General features: G+C 34.7%; 1 protein-coding gene and 1 long non-coding RNA gene across 14 annotated transcripts in view; one reads left to right on the top strand and one right to left on the bottom strand.

Moving 5' to 3' along the window:
• The window catches only part of UNC13C (unc-13 homolog C), a 222,125-nt gene that overhangs the window by 192,289 nt on the left and 6,152 nt on the right, over positions 1–23,684 (top strand). For 10 of the 12 annotated variants that reach the window (XM_040569745.1, XM_040569746.1, XM_040569747.1 and 7 more), the window contains 5 exons: positions 788–937; positions 2,613–2,736; positions 4,709–4,765; positions 5,792–5,872; positions 8,822–8,969. In XM_040569745.1, the coding sequence (XP_040425679.1) occupies positions 788–937; positions 2,613–2,736; positions 4,709–4,765; positions 5,792–5,872; positions 8,822–8,969 (560 nt within the window). The other 2 variants (XM_040569743.1, XM_040569744.1) reach the window with 2 other exon arrangements.
• Positions 9,835–23,684, bottom strand: part of LOC121075951 — a 52,215-nt gene continuing 38,365 nt past the window's right edge. Inside the window, exons 2-4 of one of the 2 annotated variants that reach the window (XR_005823267.1) lie at positions 15,433–15,482; positions 13,068–13,176; positions 9,841–10,600 (exon numbers count right to left, since the gene is read on the bottom strand). This is a non-coding gene — a long non-coding RNA (uncharacterized LOC121075951). Of the gene's footprint in view, positions 13,177–15,432; positions 15,483–23,684 lie in introns of both variants that reach the window. The other variant, XR_005823266.1, reaches the window with a different exon arrangement.

Here is a 23,684-nt window from a genome sequence, read left to right on the forward strand (position 1 = left end):
GACTGTCACACACATTTGTCTACCAGATCAATTAGGAAACTGAACAATTTGGACATAAGCTGACAAGACACAACTTGAGGAGCAAGAGCTTGTTCACATACCCCTTGAGGTGAAAAAGATTCCTTCAAGGAGGAAGTATCTGTAACAACTTCTAAATGTGGTGGGTTTTTTTGGTGAAAGATTATTTTAAACAGTCCGAATGTGTTAGCCCTTCCAACTAGTTGCAAAGAAATAGGCAAAGCTTCTAATAGCATTAACTCTGTGTGAAACCCAGGAAAAAGACGAGTTGAACCTAACAAGGCAAAATCAGTAGAAGTTTTCTATTTGTCCTCAAGGAGAACATCAAAGCTTGTTTCTTTTATTAACCACAAAGAAAAAAAAATAATCTCTGGTCCTCTCTTCCAGTTGTGCCTTCACAGCAAAAATAAAATCTTGAGCTGTTGCTAGCTTGTAGTCAGTCATATCCTAAATTGTGGCTTTACAAATTTTGTACATCTATTGCTTTCAGAAAATAACTGGCATTACCACAGATGTATGAAAAGCATAATGACAGAACTGAAACAAGAAAAAGAAGAAAAAAAATCAAAACAGTAAATGTATTAATTTTATGAGTTATAATGCATAGGAGGGGATATTTTCGGTCTGTAGCACTGCAGCATCTTGCATTTGCAAACTTTCCAACACTGCAGAGGAAATTCAGTTCTTGTTGACAAATCTCATGCAGAATGATGAATACTGTCTTCTACCCCATAATTCTTTCATTCTTGTTTTTCCCTCTATCCTACAGTTTCCAATTTATTATTGAAGGTTGTGTAAGACAAATGAACTCTGAACTCAATCAAATGAGAGGAAATGGGAACACAGTGGCCAATAAGAACAGTGCAGCCATTGATGCAGAGATTGTGCTTCGGCCGCTCATGGATTTCCTGGATAAAACGTAAGTATGGCAGATTAATGAGTGTGGCACGTTAGGAATTTGATGCTACAGTCAAGGATGTGGACTTGGTCTTACCCAGACTGGAAACATTTTGCGGTATTTTTTAATATTTGTAGTAGTCTTAGGCGTTCAGAATATTATACATACCATGTTTATTTATACTAAGCAATATTTGTATAGGCAGCATATTTGCCTTTCTAGTGTCTTTTTTTTGTCATGTTTTGAGGTATTAGGAGCTAGTGTAAGGCCTGTGCACCAGGAGCTGTTGTATAAAGAAAATTGTACTGAACAAAATATAGTAATTCCGTATGCTGAAACTGTTTGGCATTTGGTCTAGGCTGGCACCCAGTGACACCCTGCTTATTTACATGCACTTCCATGACGTCAAAAACACAATGAAAGTTTGTTTTTATGCTTTTGAAAAACTGCCGTGCATCTATGATCAGTTAAGACACTATGCAGAAGTCAGTGATTGGAGGTCCAAAATAGTTCTCTGGGCTGACTAGTAATACCCAAGTCAAAAATTGATTTAAAGGATACATTTATAATTGACTTTTCACTCTCCAGGTCATTCCTCCATACGCTTGCTTAGTGTTTCTAAACATGGGGCTGATGCGTCTAAAACTGCTGTCTTAGAAACATGACTAGAAACATAGCTCCCAACTATATATATGCACAGCCAAAGTCTAAAGGAAACGTGGAGCATAAGGGGTGGGGGAGGGAACTGTAAGGGATTTTGCTTTGTCTTTTGCAGTTTAATTTTTCTAGGCTTCATTTTTTGAGGGCTTTGGCAGTTACAAGAATTTCAGTGCCAGCTGGCAATGGGCAAGCACTTATTTAAAGTACTTATGATAAGAGCTGACTGTGTAATACTGTCGAGTGCAGCACCCATCTTCCTAAACTGGCAAAAAATTTTTGGCTGCTGTATCTATGTCAGCCTTTTATTGCTAGCTATCTACCTAGTCCTGTGTGATAATTTACTAGAGGATTATGTGTGGATTTCAATTGTAATTATCGTTAAGATGTTTATTCCTAGCACAAGTTTTTTAGGAAAAGCCAAAAATACTTATACACTTACATGTGCTATCCTAAGGTCATATTTTAAAAATGCACATGCTGTCTTTTGCCTGTCAGGTTCAATTCCAAATTACCATTGTTTAAGCCACCTTCATAACTTCTTTGAGATTTAATACAATAATGCCATACTGGAAACAAAAAAATATGGTTTTAAATTACTTTCTGAATAGAAAACTTTCCTTACCATTGGAATGTTAAATGAAATTTTAACAGACGCCTAATCCATGGGCAGAAAATAAAGATGTGAAATTAAAAAAAAAAAGACACTGTTAGGGACTATTACCTTTCTTACACAAATTAACTATAGATAATAGAATTATAAACATATATTAACATTTTATTATATTTATTAATATTTAGCATTTTCAGTAAATACATGTTAGGACTATATTAAGCAATAAAAGAAATAGTGGGGTTTTACATGTTTTTACTAATCTACTAAAAAAAGAAATACGTGTAATAACTAATCTATTGAGAAATCAGTATTGGTAGAGAAAGCTAAACCACTATGTCCATTAATCTGAATATATACTGACAGAGTACCTCTGAAGTCCTAATGCTATTTTTGGAGACCTATTTGTGTTTGGTTTTATTCCAGTTTAAGCCTCTCTGCAAAAATCTGTGAGAAGACAGTGCTGAAACGGGTTTTAAAAGAGCTTTGGAAGTTAGTCTTGAACAAAATAGAAAAACAAATTGTGCTTCCACCACTGACCGACCAAACCGTAAGTGTAACAGCTGCAGGTCACACATATTATAAAGGATTCTAATAAATATCGTGCTTAAGCAGGTGTCTGATTAAGGGTTCTGATACTAACCTTTTCTGTAGCTCAGTCGGAATAATGCATTGAAGTATGCAGTGTATTGTGCTCCAGTGTTTGAAAGGATTTAGGTTGCTTTTCAGTAGCTAGTGAGGAAGAGCCTACTTCGTGATACTGCCTGCCCCACCCTGGAGCAGTTTTGATGGATGTTTTTTTTATGAGTGTAGGATAAAAGAAGCAGAATCACTGACTCTGCACCATGCTTTTGTGTAAGGGCTTCTAAGTGTGATTTCTTGTGATTTTTTGTAATGCAAAGTAACAAGAGTGTTCCTGGCCCCTCCAAGGAATTCAATCACTGACATTATCACAGCTCCCAGAAAGCGAGGAACCTTCCATCCCATTCTCCAGCCCTGCCTGCACTTAAGAGCAGGAAACTGAAACCAATTTTTAGCACTACAATTTTTTTTTTAATTTTTTTTTTTTTTTAACAGCAGACTTGATAGGAGGTTCTCTCTGGGGAGGACTGTATTTACAGACAAGAGGGAAAGAGACTATATGTTAACAAGGAAAGTAGTGCTGCTACACCCAAGACTGCTGTGGGTGATGGCTTGACATGAACCTAGAGTGGGGACAGTGCTGAGGGGACTGGTAAAATCTGTTTCTATCTAAGGATAGAAGGATGGAAAAAAATGGCCTGGAGCACCACCCCCCTCTCCCCCACCCCCTTCTTTTCTGGTCTGGGATAACGTAAATGTTAATTCTTCTCATTTCCAATCCTGCATAGAATGAATTCACCATCTTTATGACAAGCTAATCATTAAGTTGCCGTAGCATGCCTTTGGGAACTTTACTGTATACATCCTATGATATCAATAAAGCTGTTAAAAACATATTTGTAAGGATTCATAAGTTAAAGGCATATAACATATTAAAGATGTATCGAAGGAAGTTGCTGAAGGGAAAAGGGGAAATAGAACACGTTGAAATGGTGCTAAGGTAGTAATGAAATAATATGAGCTTTTAGTAATTCTAGAGTAGAGCTAATCTCATCACCATAGCAAGGACTCCATTCACTGAATTTATTCATATTTATTATATTGCTGTTGTTTACTATGCATAAATAGAAACAGGCTCTCTTTTAGTAGTTGTGTCAATTTTATATGTGTAAGGTTTTTCATTTGCTTTTTCAGCATTTTGGTGCAAAATTTATCTGCAAATGCATAAGTAGTGCTTACATATGGCAACTGCATTTCCCATCAGGAGTTAGGAACATTTATTTGCTTTATGCAGGATCAGTTGTTACGCTTTGAATCATAGAACAGTATGGTTCAGAGGTAAGGGATTTATTTATTTTTTTCTGCTCTTTTTAACTGGTTGTCAAGAATGATTATAGAGGATTTGGTGACCATAAAATATGGGTTTAAATTCACAACACTTCAGTAGCTTTAAAAAAAATAGCTTTGGCTTAACACTAGACCATTATCCTGTGTGTTAACACAACTGATGATTTCACCATAGACACTGAGTTAAGCTTTTGCAGGTTCTTCAGGGCTGTTCACTTCCCACTGCGATTATTTACATTAGCATACCACCTGAGAGCCTTGATTATGGACAAGTATCTCTTTGACTTATTGTACAACAACAATCCAAGCCTTAGCTTAAAAATATTAGACATAAAATTAGAAGCACAAGAAACCACTACCATCAGAATAGGCAATATCACATATAGGAAACTGGAAGGAATCATGCTTCAGGCATTCAGCTACTTCACCTTATCAAGTGAATTAAAATATGTATCTTATGTAATTTAAACGTTCACTTAGCTTTGCAGAACAGTGATTTTGGCTAATGTCTTAGCAGGAACTAAGATCATGTTGACACAGAACGTAACTACACTGTATTGAGTCTGTTTCCTGAATTTTCAATTTGATTACAGGGGCCTCAAATGATATTCAGTGCAGCCAAAGATCTTGGACAACTGTCAAAACTCAAGGTAATGTAGTCTAATGATGTAGTCTAAAGAATCTGTGAATGGCTTGCTCTAACAAAAAAAACAGATGAAATATTAGTGACTGTGAGGCCGGATTTCATGACTCATTCTTGTTCTTATTTACTACAATAAGCTTGAATGTGGCAGTAGCTATTCACAGGTGAGTAATGATTTTACAGTCTCATCCAAACAAAAAATAAAAGACAGTATGCTTATATGATAAAGTGATCAATAGCTGGGTCAAGAAGTTATCATTCCCGTGTTGCACAACTAGTCCTATAAGCATTAAATATCATAAAAAAATAAATTATGAGATATTTGTGTGCTGTTCTGGAACCAGTTCTGAAAAAACGCTGGGATGGGAGTACTGGTAAATTTGTTCTGTGTATTACTGAAAATAGTTACTGAAACCTCTGCAGTGTACTCATCAGCACTGCATTACTGAAGTCCATAATATAACTTCACGGAGAGCTAAGACATTTGATACTAATGTCAGTTGTTTGGCAATCAGTTTTGACAATATCATTTCAGAATTGAGCAGAAATAGACAAATCTGTGCTTCTATAAATACTCAGCTTGCTAGCAGCATTAAAATGTTGCTTAAGTCAGTAACAGGATGCTTATAGTAGACAAAGTTCACAGGTATATAGTCAGTTTATGACTAACTTATGTTAAAATGTGAATTTTTTTTTTTAAACATGCTGCATTAACAAACATCCGTTAAACTTTAAGGTTCATTAATAAAACAAATTATTTTAGTATCATCCAATATAATTATTTGAACATAAAGTTTGTCTGTAAAAGAAAGAAATAGTGATGCAGATGCTGAGTATTAAACGTTGGTTTTTTTTTCCCCACAACCTGTTTTCAAGAAACAACACAATTGCTTTAGGTTATAATATGTAAGAATTCTGAGATTAAATTAATCCCTATTAAACACAGGAGTTTGGGGAGCAAACTCTTCCAAGAATAGACAGGCCTCAGCACTGACTCTTTCATAATAGACTGCCTTCTTAACTTGCCTTGCAGGACCACGTGATTCGAGAGGATGCTAGAAATCTGAGCCTGAGGCAGTGTGCAATAATGGAAGTAGCACTAGCTACTATTAAGGTATGGCTTTACATTTTTTTCTGTTCTGTGTTGGAGTGACCAAGTATATAATTACATAAAACAGCAGATTCTTATATAGAGTGGTCCCTTAGAATCATAAAGATCCCTTGAATATGACAAGAAACATTTGATCCTAGCTTTGTAGTGACTTGAAAGCAATAATAATAGCATAAACTAGAAAAATTGTTCAACCACTTGCAGACAGAACGTGTACAGCATTAAAGTAATGGGTGGCCAAAATCTGATTCTTGTGTTCCTTTACAGTTTAGAGTTAGTGCAGCTGAAGTAGTCAGGCCAAACCCTTATTTAGCCTCTCTCCCACAAGGAAGGAGCAGAGCCTGAAAACTCCAGTTGTTCCTAGCTGCACTCTCCTGCAAACATATATGACATTGTTTATAGCACACCGGAAAACAAGGCCTTTTCTACCATGAATTACTGGGCATTATTTTAACTTCAATGTTCAGTTGAATTTGTCAACTTTTCATAGTTTAGAATTCATCATCTGATTTACTGTTTTTCCTAAATAATTGGATTGATTGTCACATAAGTAAGGAAAGGAGGCAGCTACTTCAGTATTAAATTGAAGATGCAAAGACGACAACATTCATGATGAGGTCTAGTGCAACAAAATAGCATCTCAAAAAACAAGAAAGAATTATCAAACAGGGCTCCCAGTTGCCATCTTTTGTATTTGGTTTAACTTCTTACCCATAACATTTGGGAATTACTGCTATTGTGGAACCAGAAACAGAACAAAATTGTGAAGGACAATTGTGTTCTCCCAAACTAAACCCTGTAGACTCTTTAGTTTAACATGTGAATCTAACTGTTTTCGATCAAAGGATTCTAACCTTGATTGGATTTCCAGCACTTAAACTCTTAAGAGTAATCAGGAGTTATAGATATTAATCATTTTACTAAACTAAAGCCTAGATTTAGAGGAGAAAGATTAGAAACAAGGAAAATTCACTATTCAGTATTCCTCTGTGAGCTATGTTCATAAACTGAGCGAAACAATGCACTCTGGAGAAAATATTTTCAAATTGTAAGTCCTGGCATTATAACATGCTCCCTGTACTATGTTACGTGATATGGCAAAATCTTTTTTTTCCAAAATAGTAAACAAATAGCCATAATCATGCAGAAATTAGTCTTACGCTATTACTAAGAGAACAAAATACAAGCTTTGAGAATTAACTCAAGAAAAAAAGACTACCATGTTGCTTTAGGAATCCAGTTTGTAAGTTTAATGATTAAAACATACACTTTCTGGGTAATGTTAAGTAAGTACGTATAGCTTGAAAGTCAAAGAAGTCTGCCTAAATAATAATACAAGAATGGTAAAAATGACGTATGGTGTCTGTTGAAAATAACTTACTGTACAGAAGGGATTAGAAGGGAGGAACATGTCTGTGCTTGCATTCTTTTCTGTTTTTGCTTATTAGTCAAATTTTTAGTACCAAAAATTAATTCAATGAGCAAGTTAAAAATAATTTATGATTTTTGTATCAATGCTTGGGAGAGAGTAAAATGAAGGAATGATCTTTCATCTTATCCATATTATCCTTCTTTGTATGTTATAAAAAGAACCTTAGCAAATAGATTTTATTCTAAGGGAAAATCGTGTTCTGGCCTCAGTTATCTCAAATTGAGATACAATAATGATACGGTCACGTTATTTTTGTTTACATGCAAAACTTAACATTTATAGGCAACAGCAAAAAAAATAAGACACAAGATTAGAGCTAGGTTTCCTTGATTTTTTTTTAAATGTTTGTCAGCTTTCGTGGAGCTTTTAGTCCTTTCCAGCTGCTGCTGTAGATAAGATTTTATTGGGAGACAACTAAAATATATCCCAGTAATTGCCACAATAACAGGAAATATCATTAACAGATTTTAACACCTGCTTATAAGTTGATTAATACCCTCCATGAAAGCATGAGTACACTTTTTAACCATTCAGAAAATAGAGATGTCCTTGGAAAGTACAATATGAAATAATGCACTTGGAAAGATATAAATTTCACATAAGTATGCAATGATGAAAAAATAAAGGTGATTTACTCAGAACCTCTTAAACTGACACTGCTTACATGTGATTAAAACAACATAAAACTTTTCAGTAGAATGTATGTTGTTTATCAGCAGAACAAATGTTGTATAGCCCTTACATCACATTTTTATTATTATTATTTAGAAGAAAACCATAAGATTCCCATGGATCATCACTGAGAACTAGGAATCAGGCTCCAGTCCTGTTCAGCACTGACAAACTCAGACAGCTTCAGCCTGATTACATAAAATCCTTTGTTTTCCTCCTATAGGTACATTTCTCCCTGTAATATACAGTCACCCTCAACACAGAAATGTGGTCAAAATTGAGATTAAACAAGATAACCACCATGGAAATTACCATGGAATTTATAATCATTTCCCAAAGCAGAAACAATTTCAGGTACAGACAGTTACAAGGCAATGATAATCCAAAACTTCATGTTCTAGGATCCTCTCTTTTAAAATTCTAACGGCAACCTTCCTTCAGAAAGAATATTTTCTTTACTTGTACTATAAACCATGCCTTGGTTTTAGACATTTTTTTAGACAGAGCAATCCCCATGACCTAAAACAACCTTGCATATATATAATATGTGTGTGTATTTGTATATACATACATTTTTAGATCAAAATACTTGAGATCATGAAGATCAAAATTAAAATTTAATATAATTTTTACCCTCATAAATCTTAAATTTTCACCTTTGGAAAGATGCTCTGTAGGAGAGCTGATGACAGTTATCTCAACAGATACAATCACAAATCTAACCACACTGTCAAGGTTATTTTTTAAAAAGTTTGTGTAAGAATTTTATTTAAAATTATCTGTCAGTAACTGGGGCCTCTGTGAGATATTTTGCCATTCTCAGTGACCACATTTGATTATCTTTTTAGCAATACTTCCATGCTGGAGGAAGCGGGCTGAAAAAGAACTTCCTGGAAAAGAGCCCAGACCTACAGTCCCTAAGATACGCTCTTAGTCTTTACACACAAACTACTGATGCCTTGATAAAGAAATTTATAGACACTCAAACGTCTCAAAGTAAGTCATCTATAACATGTATCAAATTATATTTTAAGTGTTTTAAATGACTGGTTGCCAATCACAGTCTCTAAACACTGTGGTATTTTGGAGTTTACTGTCACAAATCTGCCCATGTGATGTTATCCCATATCAATCACTGTTGTCAATAGGTGGAGCTTATCTGAGGTCAGTACATTTAACAGACTATCACTTCACATGAACAATAGGTCCCATAGCTCTATACAACTACTTAGCATCAGGAATATTTACAGAAGTACTCCACACACTAACAGAGTTGCATAGGTCATATACCAGAGAGCATTTTATAATTGCAGAAACAGAAAAAAATCATAATAAATTTTGGAAGCTTTAGATACTTTCAGAGATGGTGGCTATTAATTAGTAACCACAGATAACTGCAAAAATCGTGACATATCCCTTAAGGTTTCCTTTTGGGATTAAGAACAAGAAATTGTGAGTAATATGTTCTTAATGTAGTACACTGATTTTATATTACAGAACCTTTACTTCTCCATCTAGTAGGCCATCTGTGGCTTCAAAAGTATTAGGAGGTTTCAGCAGGCTAAAATGACAGCGATTATGCTCCCTATTTATTTTTTTAATTTGTGCATTTCAGAATTCAGACTTAAAATCATCCTATTGAATATGTCACATCATTTTCTATGCCTGCTTATCAAATCTCAAAATTTTGGAACTTTCCCAAAAGCAAACCAAGGCAGACCACATGCAAGAATGCCATATGAGGAGTATTTAGAATTTGATCACCAACACTAAAGCCGTTTTTTCCTGTTCTAGAAATTTGGTGCAGTGCACCCAAAAAATTAAAATGCAAAGTCCTCTTCATATATACAATTCATTACTTGAAGTTATTTCTTACCATTTTTCTTATTGATATAGGTCAGTGTTTTCATACTTCTATAGCACATGCAGAAACTGTTTTCATATAGCTCATGTGCATTACATTCCAAGCTGAACAGTTTCTTTATTCTAAAAACTGACATTTTTTGCATAATAGGAAACTATAGTAGATTTCTTTTGAATGCAATGTGCTTTTTTAAAAAATGGCCTATCTGCCATTAGGTATCTTTGAGGAAAAAATACAATTTTTTGATCTAGAAATAATTACCCTGCTCCCACTCATGAGAATCAGGAAAGTTTTAATTGGACAGTTAAGCAGGAAATCAATTGCTTTTACCTCTGAAGTTACAGTACATTACTCAACATTATAAAAAGCATGGAACACATCTTTTGGAGCTTGCCCCCAAGATTAAATAAAAGGCATGAGTTCCTGGGCAACTTCCATATTAGACTGAGTATCTTTGTTAATAATTCATATATTAGAAGTGAGAAAATTGCTGTAAAACTCTAATATATAAAAAATAGATTCTTTTCTTCCCCCTCTCAGAAATGATTAACAATATGGGTTTAGGCTGAAAATTATCAATTACTAGTACATTTTGCTTTTTCTTATGCACACTTTCATTGTAACTTCAGGAGAGAAAATTATCCAGGTTGTAGCCATAAGCAGAGGTCCTTTATTATCTCTGAATACAAACTTGAATTTTCTGATTTTTCATCATGATTTCAGCCTGAGGTCTGCGTTCATTTCTGTGCACACATTAGCATGCCTATATTTGCACGCCAATATTATCAAAAGTGTAGCCACCGGGAATGAAAGTTAAGGAAAAGTGACTCAAAGCTTTTCATCATCGTTTAATGTTTCATTTAAAAGAACAAAAAAACCTCATCCATTATAACCTCCAGTCTCACAACTGTAGCTATATCATTAGCATGTAGTTAAAATAAGCCTTTGGGCAAATCAGAAACTTTCTCTGAAGTATAATTAGATTTATATATGCCCTCATATTTGTGCATATAACCAATCCATAATCAATAAAGGCAGTTGGAGGTAATTAAACTGGAAGCAGTGGGAAATGAAACACTTTAAAGAAAACAGTATATTGAATAATACTATGTATGACTGTAGATAAAAGTTTCATTACTCTGCAAATCATCTTCCCTTTTTATTCATTACTAATTTTTAACTTAAGAAGCTTATTTTTACCATAATTTAACCTCCATGCCTCTAATTCTGAAAAGAAAAAAAAAAAAAAAAAAACATAAACCACCTGTACGTATCACAATAAGAAATGCATAACAGAATTCGAAGCTCGTCTTTCAGGATTTTTGCTGGCAGCATAACCTGTTTCTATACACTGTTGGTAAGTTCTTTTGTTGTGAAGTGACTATTTAAAAGTTGCATTGACCTAAAGTTGTTTAATGTAAACATTAATTATTTTTCTGAAATATATTTTTTCATATTATTCTGAAAAGAATCCTAAGTTGTAGGTGAACTTCAAATACTAGAGATAAAAAGCACAACTGGTTCATCAAAATTTTCACACACAAGTTCTATGATGACAATGCAAAAGTGAAAATATTCTTCATTACCTTGTGGACACTGAGTTTTCCTGTAATAACTTGCGTTCGTGTCCGAGGTCAAGGAAATATTCTACCCTATATTCTTTTGCATACCATCAGTCTACCTTTTATATATTATGAACACATGCAAGATAAGCAAGATGCAAGAGGTGTGTTTTAATTAGATTATCCAGTAAAATGTGCAGTACAATCTGTGATCCTTTCCTGAAGCATTTCTTGCTGTAGCGTTTTACTATCTGCCACCCAGTCTTTGACAGCTGGAGAATAATTGACTACAAGAACTCTACTGTCATGTCACTATACAAAAGCCAACTATTTTTCTCGTCCTTGCTGAACCAGCCATTAGGAGCACCATTCCCAAGTCATTCAGCAGCTTTTCCCTATCCACTTAAAGCTCTGTTTCAACAGAAACAAGACCCCTACGGACAAATGCTCTTACTGGTCATCTACCAACCACAAAGCAAAAGTAACTTGAATTTTAACCTGCAGACATCTTCACAGCACCAAGATGCCGTGGAAGATGGCTGAAAAAACAACCATCTAAATCTCTATACAGTTCAGCTAATCTCTCAGTCAGGAAATAAATTCATCCCTATCTTTAAATAATAACTATAGTGCAGTATCCATTACTGCAGCTAAACTAACACTCCCCAGTTGTGTTACTAATATAGGTTACTGTTCTTTTTTCCTTATTAGTTCATATATTTTCACACTATTGATTCTCTACTTGTAATACAAAGTGTTTATTACTTAGAAGTTGTCATTGCAGAACATCCCACATGAAATCCTCGCTGTATTAGGAAAAAAACATGGAATAGAGGGTTAGCATGTGGGTTGTTGTGTTGCGCTTTTGGCTTTCAGAATAAGGAATGATGCAACTCTAGCTAAGCCAAATTGCTGCAGCTGCCATTTGTCACTATATTCAGTTACAATGCAGAACATACAGAAATTCCTTTAGAGGCATTGATACATCAAACCAACTGAGAAAAGGGAAGGAAGGCTAACTCTGCATTGAGATTTAGGTAAATAATAGCAAAAATAGATAAGGAATTGCAGGGCTGTACAAGCTTCTTCCACACATACAATGAGTATAGTTGTAATACAACAAAAAGGCCAGCAGGTAAACAGTCAGGCCCCTTTCTCCTTACAGGTTTTTGTCTCTTTATTTTAGAGTTTAAACTTAGCCTAAAGCTAAAACTTGAACAGCAAGCATATCAGACAAAAGGGAACACCTTTTTTTCTTCATAAACATACTAGCAGAAAGCAGTTATATATGTACCCACTATAGGAAAGGCTACACAATATAAGGCACATATACATGCACCATGCTTGTATATGCATATCTATAACATATTATTATGACAACTCATTCCATGGCAACACCTTTTGCAATGAAAATAATATCTCTAACCCAAAATAATTATATTAGGAGATCACAAATGCCCTTTGAACATACTTTTTTGAAAGAAGTCACCATCTTAAATATCCATTAATGTTTTCATGTAAGATTTTAATGTGTCAAAGTGCTAATAAATCATTTTCAAAGTGCTATATGCCACCAGCCAATAATTTGTGCACTGATCATTTGTTGTGTCCACTCAATATTCACCATGAAATATCACTAAACTAGAAGTAAACAAAAATCAGGCTTACCTTTAATCACAGGCAAAAGTGGGTTTTAGTTGTTTTTGGTTTTTTTTTTCATTTTCTAAGATGAAGCTGCCACATCTCTAGTAAACTGATGGGTAAAAATTTGTTGGATCTGCGTGAGAAGGAAGAGTTACCTTTTCTCCTAGAAAGTATAAGATCTATGTAAAATTTTTATGTTAAGGTACTACCTATATTCGTATACATGCAGGGTTAAGTTCAGTAGTAATAACCAAATATAACAAAGAACATGCTTTTGCACCATTTAATAACAGAGGTGACTATTGAACCAACTCTTTGTGGCTACACATTCCTAAAGAGCTTCCTGGAAACAAAGCCATTTCCATGGGCAATCTTAATCAAGACATTCCTGATTTTCAAAATAACTACTTACTGTATTGAAAGCACCACACGAAAAACTGAGATCCCTAAGTACTTGAAAGCTAAACATCTTCTTTTCAAATATATCAGGAGACTTTACAGATGTATGCTTTAAGAGCAAATTATCATAAAGTCAGGACAAATGAAATTAACTGTTATAATCTTAATCTGATTGATTTTCCTTTCCAAAGCACTGCTACAGACTCACAAGACTATACTCTAAAACAGACAAGTGTTTGAATACATAAATGACAATGCTGAGCAAAACTAGAACATACTTTTTGAATGACTGATGATGTTTCAAGCTTTTTTTTTTTTAAACATATAATGATTTGCCATTTTAAAGGGTTATGGTGATGAATGCCATAAATTCAATCCTCATTCAATGTTGTGGAAACAAATCTGTAACCACACTATGGAAATAAAGGTAATAGAAACACTTCTTTTGTATTAAAATCATGTATTACACAGTACAGATATCAAGATTAGCAAAGTGACAATTTCTGTCAAATACTATCATATAGAGCATCTGTATTTCTGCCTGGCACAGGAGAGAGCAGTTTCTCTTCTCGAACTACGTCACCACTGCTATCCCAAATCTGCCACACACTTTCAGATTGTTTGGAAATTATATACTGTTGAGATTCTGATCATCATGGATTTTAACATTCGTATTAATATGATAGTAAGGAGGGAGATAATTATCTCTTTATCCCTTGGTATAAAAAAAAAAAAAAAAAAAAAAAAAAAAAGGACTTTTATTTCCAGAAAAATGAGCAAAATGTGCCAGCATTTGAGCTACTTCAACTCAACCCACAAATGTAAAACTAGTAGGGCAGCATTCTTTTTTACTTTACTACTTTACTTTACTTTTTTACTAATTTACTTTTGCAAGTAAATTACTGGTATTGTTTTCTAGGAATACTTTTACAATTTTACACACCATGAATTAGGAACTGCTAAAGACATTGAGTTACACATCTCTGAAGCTCACGTTTAGTATTAACCAGAAGGCGTCCAGGTGACTAAGCAGTGCCATACAAGACCCTGTTGAACCTGTTGCAAACACATTCTTCTGGTGTTAGTGCTTCCAAAAGCCATTTCCTGGAGCAGGTAGCTTTCAGAGTCTCTGTAATTGGGATGTTGATATAGAACCCAAATTGAAAAACTTGACAGCAGTTTGGTGAAGAAATGTGCATTTCAAGGCCTGAGTGACTGCTGTGGTACATTTTATATGGTCATTGATACGTCCACAAAGAGCATTTAAAACGCAACCAAGTGCGAATCTTACAGTGTCAGTATACAATTACCAAACAGACCCCCTGATGTTCAGATCACTGATTAGTTCTATTTCCTTTGAACTTTTGTCCGCTGGAACTTGTCACTTTTAGATTGGGCACCACTAGCTCTTAATGTAAATGTGATTTGAGTTTTTTTTTTCTCCTTGCTTCTTCTACATTCAACTGCAGGATAACATTTCTGCATAAATTCAGACTACAAAATATGGATCATTTTCATCTTTTGCCACCAAACACAATTGTCTGTACATACTATACTTTTGCAAAGCATTAACCAGTTGTTATATTGCAGTAAACTGCCAAGCCTGAACTACAAAACCCTGCTCAACACACCATGGCTTGCTAACAGCTACACGGCAGCCAGCAAGCCAACAGAGTGTATCATCAAGGAAAGCTCCTAGGTTTCTGCAAAAGACCATGTATTTGCATATGACGTACTTATAGAATATGTCAACCTACATCAACTTTACATTAAAAAAAAGGTCAAATTACAGTTCAGGCAGGACAAGCTAATTTTAACTAAACTTGAGCTAAACTCAAACACAGTTTCACAATCTAGACAAAATCATAAAAGCCAAAAGACAAACTTTTGCTGTATTTCATAAGAGAAGGAACAGACTCAAAACACTGAAGTAGAGCTACACCCATGTTTATTGGACAAACTTTTCTAATCTGTGGTATATTTGACTTACTGTTACTTGAAGTTCAGACCAGTCCAGGCAATGCTTCTCAAAATTAGTTCCTAAATAAAAAGAAAAAAAAATATTTCAGCCTGGCAGCCAACTTTTTGTTGAATTAAGTCACACCTCCACCTTTTAAGACTACTGAAGCAGGTTTACATCTGTGGTTTAGTTTAGCAGCTAATGTCTTAAATCATTAATTTTGTTAACTATAGCCGGTGTAGTGAATGTTTATATTTGATTAGCATTGTCTCTAATTACATTTGGATGAATATGGTTTTAGTTCTAGCAAACTACATTTAAAAAAAAATAAAACCACTTCAAACATTGGTGTCCTGAATTCACTCCCATTTATTACCAGTACTTTCTCCAAAGTAAATGCCACTCTTGCATCTAAAACAGTTATGCATCAGAAATAGCCAGAAAAATATTTTTAATGCATTTTCAGCAAGTTATGTTTTTATAAACTTCATTAGAGAGTGCTAGTGTTATTTTAAAGGTCTATGACATAGCAAACCATGAAGAACTGCATTATATTTTTTAGCCTGACTTTAAAGAGTTTGTATCACTTAAGCAGAAAAATCAATACTCATCTAGCAACATGAAGCTCATACTACATTCCCTACCCCTGTGTTTAAATGCCTTCCGAAAAAGGTATTCTTTCACAGCAACTAATTTTTATCGGGTTTCTTTGTTCACACACTAGACAAGTGAAAGCTGAAAAGGGAAGAACCATCCAAGAACAAGAAAAGATTATAAGTAGAATGAGAAATATTTACCTAATTAGAATGAACAACTATAATTCCTCTTGTAAAACCACCGAAACTGGGAAGGAAATTATAGAGCCTCAGGATCATATAAAAATAAAATATCAGGGTGACTATTGAAGTTAAGTTCTCGAAGAAATTAGCAGAAGAACTCCAGGAAAATAGATGTACTTTATTGGCATTATTAATGAGAAGATGCTAAATCTGAATGTCTGAAATAAAATATTGATTTCATAACTTATGTGATTTCTGGAGCACTGAGCTCTGTGAAAGCTTGAAGATATGTCCAACTTTTTCATCCTTATGTCTTGTACAGAAAATAATGTGAAAACCTTCATATGGTGTTTAAATAAGTGGTCAGATTTATGCTGAACAGGCTAACCAGCAAATGGGACAGGATAGGGTTACCACTTAGCAACGTTGCCAATTCAGCTGTTCTTATTGCCTGGCTTACAGCGCTTAGTGAGCTTTTCTGTCCCAGGTACTAAAATCATGTCATGCATGACAACTAGCTTACAGGTAATTGTTTTTCTTTTAAACCAGATTTCTAATCCTCAGAGAAGTATAGAAGGCCTTGAATCCTAAAAGCCAGAGTAAAAAATAATAATAATAATGTAAATCGACATATGTTTAGGAACTTTTAGTACATCTATAAAGACAGTTTCAGAGCCTAGCTTATTATCCTTGACTACTTTGAGGCCAAAACACTGCAAAAAGTCACCACTCGAACAATTTTATGGGTGCCTGGATGGGAGCAGGAAAATATCAGGAAGCCAAAAAGCTCCAGGAAGTCTTTAAAAGATCATCTAACCCCAGAACTGTAAAAATATAAATACCCTAGAAACCCTGGACACTAAAAGGAGGCAGTGTAGACATACAGAGAAAGCGTTAATCAAATAAAGTAAAGGGAAAGGCTAAAAAATCTCTGTAAGAATCAATCACTTCCATTTGGGAGGCAAGTTAGGGAAAAGAGAGAGCCAGAATGCTTGAGTAGAGCAGAAAGGGACAATGTGAATAATCTAAAGTTGAGTATACAATTATGTCAACTGGAAGAAGAGAAATAACAAATACCAACATGGTAATATGAATCTGAGAAATGAGAGAATTATGAAATTCTTAGAAGAAGTCAAATCCCACATTATTATTATTTTTTAAATGTTATATGTGCTGATTGCTTCAATACCAAATGCATTAGCATCTGAGGTCGCATAGGTGTTTGGTGAACATCAGATTCCTTTCCTATTTAATGAACTACTACCTTTATATAAAGTAAAATTCTTAATTGACATTCACCTTCTCAACCTAGGGGTCATTTCAGTCCTTCAGTAAGTGTGAGGAACCATGAATGTATGGATAACTGGACTATAATTTTGTGAAGAAAAAAATATAGTAAATTCAATTACAGGACTTCTGACAATAGATTCTTGTGTGTTCAATAAATTCTGACATTCACTGCATTCCTAGCAAAGCAAATGATAGATTGTTATGTTGTAATAACTGCAGATAGTAGAAAAGCCTTTAAAGCTAGAATATTCTGTTTTCAAACACCTGATGGTAGACACTGATCTCTTTTGGACACTGCAGATTGCTTATTAGATTCAAGCACCCAGAAAATAAATCAGTTTGCTCCACGGAGATACGTAACTTCTCATATTAGGAAGGGGATATAGTACATTTCAGAGTTCTCTGGAACCTGAGCTGGGAAAGACCATGAATGTAGATCTATGGTTTTGGATATCCAGCTGCTGTTTTTGGTGACAAAATCCAACTCACTTTCTACTGAATTGTGCCTGAATTTTGAAAAAGACACAGTTTTGACTGTATCTCCTTGTCTCGTATCTCTACTGTCTCTTATACACACACTCTGACAAGTTATCACATACCTAAAGCTCAACAGATCTATCAGCTGGACACTGGGTAGAGGAAAAAGACAGAAATCCAGCTTGTTAACTGCTGAGATTTCTTTTTTAAATAAAAAGGTGACCCTTCTCCTGATAAGTCCTATGACCTTTGTCAATGCAATTTAGATTTGGGAAAAGGCTCATAGAGACAACAGAAGGCATAAGAATCAACTGCATGTTGTTCTCCTGAAAGTTCTGCAAAAACATGAGTTTTGCTTTTACAATATGACTATAGGGTTAGAATTGTCCCTGTAAGCACCACTAAACAAGAATTGACACTGCACAGACCACAAACACTTTAGCATTTAATGCTTCTGGAGTTTAACAGTAGAAGAGTAAATAAATAAAAACAAAAAATAATTTGATCTGTTGTTAATGAAAACTGTAATTGTTAATGGATGAAACAAGAAAGATATGTGTCTAGTTGAAGAAAATGAAAGCATTCTATTATTTCCTCTCTTTTGCTACCCTGATGACTCTGAAGTGCAAAAAGAATCCTTGTTTTGCAAGCATGCCTTTAGTTTCTCTCTCTCTCTCTCCATTTCTGAGACACGCACAATTTGCTCCTGTCTTTTATCTTTATGTTGTGAAAAACAGACAGTCAAATAAAGTCTCCTCCAGATTTAAGAATTTTTCATGAAACTACCATCATCAAGATATAATGAATACAAAAGGATCTTGAAGCTTGAAGCAGTTTCAAAACAAAGCATTGCTATCATAAGATAGAACATAAGATAGTTGATGTTCCATATCATGAAATGATGTGTTAATCTAGAATTGTACTATTACTTTTAAAGTCTGTACCATAGGCACAGAATTAAAAGAAAAGGCTTGCATGGCTGAGTGCAGGGACAGTTTTTCTCCTTGCGTTCAGAACTATCTAGTTGTCTGACTTTTTTTACACCAAATTGTTTTTCACAGCTCAGTTTTCATGGCTCAGTTTCGCTTTTATAGCTACCAAATTTTGCCATATTGAACTATAAATAAAGAGATGGCAAGATTGATGACAGCATTTTTCTAAATAAAGTAACGGATAAAAAGTAACTTTGTAAACAGGTAGGTCAGACAATACCTTTTTAGACATGGCACTTATCTTCTATAAATACTGGTGTATGGGAATTTCCATTATTATGTAAACTTTTATGTTCACATTAGAATATCTCAAATACTAAGTATAATTTTTATGCAAATGGTACAGACTTTGGGCATAGCTATTTCAGTGTTATTTCCAGTAATTATGTACACCAATTGCTATCTTGAATACTCAAAGCATGGCAGGTGGAGATTCAGAGTCAAGACCTGTGAACAGTCCAAATGTTAGCTCAGTGTCTCAGATGTGTTTTGCCAATCTTACTGAGAGGTCCATGCTGCATACCAATGCCCCTAGTAACTACTACAACAAGCTATTCTCTCTATATAATTTTTCTTTTGATTTTTCAAGAATTTATGAAAACATCTCAATTGCCATGCCCCAACTTTCAGGTCAGTATGGATGGTACACACCAGAGGTACTAGTCTCGCTATTTAAAGTCTCAAATTCTTTTCTTACACTTCTTTTTTTTTTTTTTTTTTTCCTAAACTGTTCCCTCTACCATAAGCCTATCGCGCACTGTTGTCAAAGTAAGGATTTCAAATATGCAATTTGATTTTAAATGTACTTGCTGTTACTGCTCTGCCAGCATTTACTGTGGATTGTGATGCCACACAAAAACTCTCCAGTATGCTTCTTACAGCCCATCATGTCTGCTCACCATTGTCTTGTACAGTGGAGGGACAGAGCATGCAAACAACCTGTTTGTATTCACAAAACAGAATTATGATCAGTAGAGCGTAAATCAGATTAGTATTCTCCAGTCAGATTAACATTCTCTACAGGAATCTATCACTGTTCACTGTAGCCAATGTGACTGGTTTGACTTTGAAATATTTGACTCCAAAATGGCTCTCTTCTGTCAAGATCATTAGGACTATAATGATTATCACGTTCATGACATTCCAGGTGCTAAATGAGGAAGAAATCAAATCCTAAATGCTTTGAACTTTTGGTCCACTGAGGAGCAACCATCTTAGGATGGAGAAAGTATTTTTTTCTCTCTTAGAGTTTTGTTTGTAACAGAGTGACCACAGTCTAAATGTAGGTGATCACTTAGAAACCCAGCTGGGAGAGGACGTCGTCTTTTGCTTCACATAAATTAGCTAGCAAATAAAATCTAAAGCGTAGTTTGGAGTTGGAGCAGTAGTAGGCAAGCAAACATAAGGATTTCCAACAAACAATTATTTGTACATTTGTTAAATTTCTAGTGAGTTAAGTTACAGTACTAAAGGAAGAAAAGTGCAATCTTCTGCAGTACAGGGCTAGATATTTTTTGTCCATTAAATTGACTTGCTTGTAGGTGAAAAGGACCTTTCCATAGCGCACTCAGGATCACTAATTCACACTGTGACTTTACAAGGAGTGGTAGCAAGAAAGAAAATAAAACAGCAGAGATAGATCTGAGATTTTAGAATGAAGTATAGCTCTTGAACATCAACAAAAGCTGATATAAGCAAATACTGAATGTTCTAGAATCGTACCTCTAGTGTGTTCAGCAGGTCAGTGAGAGAGGGAAAGAGAGAAACCAGATGCAAGATGGATGTGCTGGTAAACTAAAGGAAACAAAGCTTGTATTCTAGACTCCACTAGAAGGTGTCTCTACCAGCTAAGATGTTCTGCTGAAGGACTTTTCCTCAGCAATAGTGTCATTTTAATATCAGCTGTTTTCAGTATAAAACTGCACAACATTTTACACAGGTTTCTTTACAACCATATCAAACAGCACTATACACACAGGACTAATCCCACTATGTGTTTGCAGTATTGCTTACAATGCTGTTGTGAATTATAGACTGCTAAGAAAAGAAAAAGATCAGTTAGGAGACCTTTGCAAGGAAACACTTTGTGCAGTTAAAAAAAAAAAAGAAAAAGAAAAAAAAATGAAAAAAAAAAATGAGGAGTTTGAGAAACAGAATAAGACCTCTCTCAAATTCACAGGTTTTGTCTCAGTAACATCTAAGGAGTCATTATTACAGGTTAACATCCTGCTATGTTTCAGCCATAATAGAAATGCTAATCATTTTCTTCTAAAACATTCCTGATTTCTCCAAATAGAGTTTTGCTTTTTGGTTTTTAAGCTAGAGGCTAAATCAAGTAATTGACACTCGCTGATACTTTCAGTGATACTCAGGATGAGCCTGACTCACGTTCCACTGCAGCCAGTAGTAAATTATTATTGAGTGGGAAAGTGTTTGATGACTTCACATACTTCCTCTTTGTATGTTTGGTTAATCCTATCCATTCAAAGTTCCCAAGCTTTAGGGTATGTTGCAAACTCACGGTTCTCTTCTCCTGCCCAGCTTGGCAGCAAAAGCTTTTTAATCAGAAGAACAAAAGATTAATGTCTTACAGGTACGGTATGATTAACTCAGACTTTACAGCTGACGATGGCTACATATGGTATCAAAAGTGTCGTACATAAAAAAAGTCCAACACCAAAAAAGGGAACCTGTTAAGGTTGAACTGTGTGCAGTGTGTAACAATATAAAAACATGGCATTTCGCAACAGGATACAAGACAATGGTCGAGAAGCTCTAGTCTCTACTCTCTCTGATTTCCTTTACAGCATCAGATAACTGCCGAATATGACCTATATGTAAATATATATGTATGTATATGCTATTGTAGTACCAGCATTGATATACTGCCTTCTGAATTTTAGATTTAAAAAAAGATATTTTCTTCATTTAATTCAAGTTAATGAATCCAAATAACTATAAGGGAAGATGTTGGCAGTTTTCACACAAGTCTGCAAGCTGGCTTAAATGTAACTCATTAAAAACACCACATTGTGTATAATGAAAATGACTTCATTTAAAAGAATTCATCTTGTTTTTCTGGACAGAATAATTTTACAAAAGCACTTTGCACTCCAAATATATATATATATATTTTTTTTTTTTTAATAGAGAAATAAAGTTTCATTCAGGAAAAAAAACTATATTATACTATGCTACTCACAGATACAATTTCTAAAGATACTGTGGTTGCAAGAGAAAAGAAAAAGAAATCATGGGTAACTACATCACCTAGACAAATGAGAATCTCCTTCCACTTCCTAAACAAAGGCTAATTCTACTGGACAGTCAGATAAATACATTGTATTACTCTTCTAAAAAAATGGCAGTTCTACTGATTTTATTTAGGTTTTCTAACCCATGGAATTCCTGTCTTTTTATGCACGTTCATAAGAACAATGTATAGGTTAATTATTTTGAACAAGATGTAGAGTGATTCAGCAATGTAATCAAATCAGAGGCTCAGTCCAGTACAGCTTTCTCTACAGAATTATCCAAATACAACATGGAGTTTAACAGCTACCACTGAAACTAAACTTCTTGCCATTAGAAACCCAATGTGTAACAAAGTGCCTATTTACACACTGTAAGAGGTCCAAACCATCTGATTGATACTAGAATACATCTAGCAGTAAAATTTGTACACGTACCCTGCAATTCAGGAATAGCAGCTATAACCAGATTAAGACACTAGATTGTATGTTTTTACCAAAACACTAGTGACTATGATCATTTTCCTCACTACATTTACACATGACACCCTATTTCATTGTACCCCTCCCTTAATTCCTGAACAGGCTGCCAGAGAACTTCTAAAGGAATATTTGCTTCTCCTCACATAAAGATTAAGGGGAACCAGTGCACAAGGAATTTATGTGCAAGTAGAAAGATGGTAGAATCTTTCCTCTGTGAACCCAAAGAAATGATTGCCAGTTATACAGGGGTAATAATTTGCCTTACTATATGGTTCATGGAGATTAGAATGGAAAGCAAATGCACAGGTCACAGAGTTAACATTCACAGCCGCCCAATTAAAGAACAAGCAAACATATCCAGTTTTGTTTATATTGTAGTGTTATAATCTGACATATTAATAGACATACATGAATACATTTGAATACCTTTGAATACATACTGAGAGTTACTTTTAGAGAACCATTATGTGCAAATTGGCTTAGAAACATCACGGGTGCTCAGAAGCAGAAACTTTCAAAACTAAGTTCCTGGCTCCTCTGCCATCCCTGTAGCCTTCCTCTTTTTTTTTTTTTTTTTTTAAGCCTCTGTGCCAGTGCAGAACTTTAGGAGTTTGTTCATAGACTTAACACGAGCTTACTCCCATCAAGGGATTCATCAATAGCAATACACAAATAACTTCCCAAGATTTGGGGGTGTGCATGTAAGCAGTTTGATAAAAGCACCATTTTTCTGTATTTCAGGATGCACACACAGCTGATGGCAACCAGAATGGAAGGTTTCTAAAGAAAAGCTTTTTTTTGTTTTACTGAGGCACTTCATATAAACACTTGCAACTGCTAGGTACTTTTTTGGCAAAATCACTTATAAACCAATAACTGATTCCCGTCTGAATATGAAATGCATGTCAGCAATTTCTAAGTGTTTCTTACAGAGAATACCACTCACCTTTCACTTTCTATTTCTCTTGATGTATTGAGAAGCCAAGTGTGTTAACCTATTAATCATTATT

This window comes from Cygnus olor, chromosome 11 (genome assembly GCF_009769625.2).
Source record: "Cygnus olor isolate bCygOlo1 chromosome 11, bCygOlo1.pri.v2, whole genome shotgun sequence".
NCBI classification, from domain to species: domain Eukaryota; kingdom Metazoa; phylum Chordata; class Aves; order Anseriformes; family Anatidae; genus Cygnus; species Cygnus olor.